Raw genomic sequence first — 6,000 nt, 5'->3', positions numbered from 1 at the left:
TGTATGGCCTTTTATTCGTTTAATTAAACACATACGCCTGCTTCGATAAAGAAAATGGAATGTTATATATTTAAAACTACATACTATATTTAATATATTTAATTAATTCACTGTAAGAGTCTTCCTTTGCTATCTTACATATGAGTTTGAAAGCTTACATCCCCCCGCTAAGTGGCACCTTCCTCACGGGAGGCCAGGCAGGGACAGTCCGTACAATAGCAGATCCATCAGCTGTTGTGCGGTTGCTGAAAGAAGGCATTCCTTTTTCCCTCCCAGTGACTGGTTATTTCCCAGACAAAGTTTTGTTGGACTTTGGATTATTTTTTGCAAAGGGGAACAACATATTTCATTATATGAACGAAGCCTATTCCTATTAAATAGTATATTGAAATTGTTTGAATTTTCAAAGAGTCGCTAGTATTTGGAAGCGCACTGCCCGCTTGCTATTATTACAGGAAATCACTGAATTGTACCTCAGATCTGAATGAAAGAGCGTTTGGGGGACTCGAGGGAGGAATGAAATTGCATCTGATCGATAGGGAAGCGCGCGACTGACTGAATCATGGATAGCAAGGATGGAGAAGAGCAATCTCCGCCGGCCGGCTCCGGTAAGTGCACTTTTCCGTTCGCAGCGCTGTGTTTAATGATCCAAGGTGATTCCCCTAAATTATAGGCGGCTGAAAATGTTAGTTTTCCCGATTATATCCGTTGGGGTTTTAGCTGGGACGCAGGTGGCGCCTTAAAAGAGGGAAACATGCAACTCGTGGAGAAGTTGGTCATGGGATGAAATGGGGTGGTGCCGGTGCTATAATTACAGTTCGGGTGTGTGAGCGGCGGATGTGGGTTTAGAATACCGTTTGAAAAAAGAGAAAAAAATATAGACAATGGTGTGGCTATAAACAATCACGAGATGAGTTTTAGAACAGAGCTCACTATTGTATTTATATTGTTTACACGATCGGCACCCGCTATTGATCTCCAGATATTTTTTTTCCATTTTATGGAAATGGTATGGTATAATTGATCGAGACCATGGGTTGATTTTAAATCGATCGCACATTAGTGGAATGCGACTAGTGTTTGCATAGACTGTGCAGATTGCACACGTTCTCAGTGCAGCCTGGCGTAAAGAAAAATAAAATGGAAACAAAAATGCAGCTGTGCTTGAGTGGTGCGTTTTAATTACAGAAGGCACGAGTTGTGAGGGGGTGAAAAGAAATCAACATCCTTTCCAAGCGTACTGCTCATCAGAACCATTTTGAAAGCTTCGTGCTTTGATGCAGAAAAGATTTACAGCCCTAGCTGCTTCTAGAACGAGGGCCTTGCAAATGATCAGTTATTCCCGTGTCGATGGACAAAACAAGTGGTGTCTTCGGCCAAATCGAGCTCCCGATCTCGGTATCCGCAGGTTTTCTTTCCATTTCAGTTTCGTAAAGTACAAACTTGAGTATTCCCTCGTTTCGATTTCCTTGGTGTGTGATTTCTTAGCTATTATTAGATGACCCTTTCGCCCGGCACATTGTGTTGAAGTTAGCTGTCTGTTTTCAACAGCTCTGCTAGATGCTAGAATCTTATACTGCACCATTCATTTGTCACGCTGGTGATGGCTACGATGTAAGGCGCTATAGGGGGCAAAGATGCATTGTGTGATCTCTGGTAATTATTAGCGCTGTAGCTCCCTCATATCAAGGGGGAAAAAAACGAAGAGTCAGCTTTGGAAACGAAACCGGCCTGGCTCACATTTGTGTGTGCCAGTCGCTTTGGCTCATTGTGCCCTCTCTCATTCACTTGAAGGTCATCTTCCCACAGATCCCAGTTCTCCGTGTCCTAGGTGCATATCAGTACCAGCAGCATCACTCAAGTTGGCATCTGATACGTTTTGGGGATAGAGCCAATTTTCCATTGGTACTTAAAGCCTTTCTGAATAACCCATGACCTACTTATTTATTTATTAAAACCCCATTTCATTCCACAGACTGGCACTGGCATTTCCGTTTGCTCATGCTTTGTGGAGGTCATGGTCACTTTAGTTTTCCATGCATTATGGTCTGTACCGGGGTGGGCAATGTCGTTCCTGGAGGGCCGCAGTGGCGGCAGGTTTTCTTTCCAATCCAATTACTTAATAAGAAACCAATCCTTGCCAGTCTCAGACTTTATTTAATTTTATGGCTTGCTAGTCTCCAATATTGAGTTATTAGATCATAGATTTTTTAATTTTTGAAGGTTATCAGCCAAATGATTTGAAGCACAAAACAGATCATTTTCAGTCTGTCACATCTTTTTCTCAAATGTTTTATTTACCAAATAGTGCATGATGAATCCACTCAGGTGTAAATGGAAACAAGTTGGATGGAGAACTGCTGGCTCCTTTGTCTTTGCATCTCTTTGCTAACAAGGATCAGTTAAAAACAGTGAATGCAGCTGTTTAAGACTCAAATAAGCAGTTAAGTGGCGAGAACCTTAGCAAGCGAGACCACTAAAATGAGGCATCAAAACGTCACTTCAGCAAAAATTGACTTCTCATTAAGAAACTGGGTTGGAACAAAAACCTGCAGCCTTTGCGGCCCTCCAGGACCAACCCTGCCCACCCCTGGTCAATACTGATAGGGTTAAGCAAGCATGGCATGAACTGTAAAGTTCAATGATAAGCAAATCTTAAAACAGTTATGCAGGAGCTACAGATCTTTAAGCATCTTTTGCATGATATATACTAAATAGATTATTTTATATTTTTTAGATTCAAGTGTCATTATTTCTGCAGTTATTTTCAAAAAGATTTATTTTTTTATCTGGGGTCGCTTATAGCACCATGGCACCCACTACAAGAGGTTGTATAAATCCAGTTAAAGATGAAGGTGAAGGACCACATTACATTGAGAATTTGACGTATCTGGAAAGGGCAAACCACTGGTGTCATGGCATTCATTGAATTTTACATGGCTTGGATGAGTTTAAACTCGCAACTACATGCTCATTCCAGTTTCTCAACTTGCTTTTGTTTTTAGTTTTTATTAAAGGTAATTATATTTTATAGTAGTATGAAGCCAGTGCCTGTTTGGGCAGCAGCCAGCCTAGGGTGGGATGGCAATCAATAGAGGGCACACTTGCACACATGCCAGTTCAGAGTTGCCAAACCTGTAAGAAATAAGCTGGTTATAGCAAAGGTGGAAGAATGGCTGTGTTTACAGCCCTTCCTTAAAGTGACCTACTGTCCCCTCAGTACTATTGAAGAGGTCAGAGCTGTTTCACATGAATGTTCCAATGGTGGACACTGTGTGACGAAGATGTGTGGCACCGTCAGCACACCCACTTTCAGGTCCCATGGCTTACCGATTATGTGGCATGAGACATATTTTGAGGTGGTGTTTCCCTTCCATAATTTATTCTGTAATGCCAAGATTCTGTGTTATCCCTTGTATCATTTTGCTTAGTTATGGTGATTGTTCTAAAAGATGATATATTGATGTGTAGATCAAATAAAGTATAAAAAAAATACATGAAGGCATTAAAAACAGATGATATAGGAGCCCAGGTTTTTGTGGCATGACCTAAGCAGAGCATTCGTCTGCACCACCGGAGCCTGCTTTGGGTGTTTTGGCAGACAGCAGACACACACCCTGGCTTGGAGAAACACATAGCTGGATGGACTTGAAACAGCTGTTTAGCTGGGAGAGGCCTGGATTTGCTGCTGGCATCCTGTCTGTCTGTGAATGTCTAAAAAAGTTTGGTACTGTTGTTGGTTATTTATTTAATCAACTTTTTGGTTTAAATTCTGCTGAAGAACACATGTTTATCCCCAGTGAATTTCCAGCTACTTGCATGCTATTAAATGCTGCACATGAATTTGCTTATTTAGGGCATTCATGAGTTTAGCTGTGCAGAATAAGGGACAATGCTGTTTATTTGTACATTTAACTGAAATTGTTGTTAAAATGGAAGCCTTGGTGCTCATTTTTCAATACTGTTAATGTTTTCACCACATTACTTTTATCATTGTTGACGTGTTAACAGAAATTTGAAGCTTTTAATCTATTGAAATTTCAATCGCATTTGGGTTTCTCAGGAATGGGACAAGCTTTTAACCACAGACTTGCCTGGGGATGCAGTTTCAAATATTTATGGAAGCCCACTGTTAAAAGATTTGGCAGTTTTTTTTTCACGCTGGAAGGCATGGGGAACCAGTCATTCAGTTGAGTTGCATTTTTTGTGGTCCTTTTTGTAATAAACACTGTGTGAAATGTCTTCAAAAACAGATGTCAACTATGTGGTTTGAAATAATTGAAAAATGTAAGAGCCTGATGGTCTGGGTTGAAAAAATTTCAAGAAATTTTTCAATTGATAGATTTTGACAAAAGATGACGCATTTTGCCAGTTCATACAACCACACATTCACAGATCTGTACTCCTATGTGTGGACAAAATACCATCATTTGACGCTGGTGTACTCCTGGTGTACTCCTAATGTGAACTGTTCATACACCTCAGTTTGGTGTATGCCTGGACTTTCTGTGTTGACTGTGCTTGTACTACAAGTTACACACACAGATTTTATCACAGGCAGTGGAGGTGTGTGTGTGTGTGTTTGAGCAAAATGTGTGACTGAAGCTGGGTTCAAATAAACCTACAGTAGTCTGCTGCAAAAAAGAGAAACTCTTGGAGTTGGAATCCTGGTTAATATCTTCTGCAGACAGCCCTCCTTTGGCCTGAATGGCTAAGACGGTTGTTTGTCTACTCTTGTGGTGCAAATCGGAAGTCTGGTCCTGGCAAAGAAAACCTGGCTACTCAGCAACTGCTAAAGTATGAAAGCACAACTGCATACGTATGAAAGCTTTGCATGTGTATATATACATACGTGTATATATACATTCTTATTATATATGTATGTATGTATATATGTGAGAGAGTTATACAGATATATATAGGGATAGACAGATCTACAGTATGTATACTGCATGTGCATATAAAATACATGTGTGTGATTTGAATATATATATATATATATATATATAAAATGTGTGTGTGTGTGTTTATGCATGTATGTATGTACATATACAGTATGTGTATATAGCGGGTTGGATAATGGATGGATGGATGTGATTTTACAGTACATATTTTATATATATGTGTGTGTGTATGTATATATGTATGAATGTATATATGTGTGTGTATGTATATACATGTATGTATGCATACAACATGAAAGGTAATCTCTCCTTTATCAAACTTCAAATTCAAATTCATATGTAGGCGGAAACAAGAATACACATTGAAACCCACACAGACACTAAGAGACTGGGCAGTCTCCACATTGGCAGTGCCTGTTTTGCAATTTGAACTGTTGATTCTGAAGGCATTTTGAGGCAGCAGTGTTAACCACCATGCATGTACTAATGCCTCAATATGGATAAAACACAGATATATTTTATGTATGCAGTAAATATTCAGTTGCATGTATGTATGTATGTATCCTGTTGACAGTGTACCTGGTAGGTCACTTGCTTCCTGGAGTCCATCTTGAGACCTTGTGCTAATCAGCAAAGCTGTTTGCTGGAAAAACTGTGCAACTTAGGTTGCTGAGATTAGGAAGCTAGCTACTATTCTTCACAGCTGTACAGTGTATTAACAATACATGTAAATTTTTACAGTATAATATAATTGAAATTTATATATCCTTGCATATTTAATTTCCTATCAACTATGTTGCCTGACAATAATATTTCAGTTATTTAATTTATGAAAATAGTATACTGTGTGTCGATATACATTGTTACAACCACCTGTGATGGACATTGTACAGAACATTCACACACACTCTACATAGATATTCAGTATTCTGTGTATATTTGCAAACCTTTATTCCACTTAGCCTGGTTGCTTTTGGCCTGGGCATAGGACCCAAGACACAAACCAGCCTTGGACTGGGCTTTTTTCCACTCATAGGCCACAGATTAACGACCATTCTCTTAGTTACCCATATTGCGCAAATAAGCAGTTACCAGG

At 39.6% G+C, this 6,000-nt stretch overlaps 1 protein-coding gene across 3 annotated transcripts in view; it reads left to right on the top strand.

Moving 5' to 3' along the window:
* Nucleotides 1-218: 218 nt before the first annotated feature.
* map7d1a (MAP7 domain containing 1a) overlaps nucleotides 219-6,000 on the top strand; it is a 207,984-nt gene continuing 202,202 nt past the window's right edge. For 2 of the 3 annotated variants that reach the window (XM_028819941.2, XM_028819940.2), the window contains exon 1: nucleotides 219-608. In XM_028819941.2, the coding sequence (XP_028675774.1) occupies nucleotides 563-608 (46 nt within the window). In that variant the 5' untranslated portion in view covers nucleotides 219-562. The remainder of the gene's footprint in view (nucleotides 609-6,000) is intronic. The other variant, XM_028819943.2, reaches the window with a different exon arrangement.

This window comes from Erpetoichthys calabaricus, chromosome 14 (genome assembly GCF_900747795.2).
Source record: "Erpetoichthys calabaricus chromosome 14, fErpCal1.3, whole genome shotgun sequence".
Lineage (NCBI taxonomy): Eukaryota > Metazoa > Chordata > Cladistia > Polypteriformes > Polypteridae > Erpetoichthys > Erpetoichthys calabaricus.
This window is presented reverse-complemented; position numbering and strand designations above follow the sequence as displayed.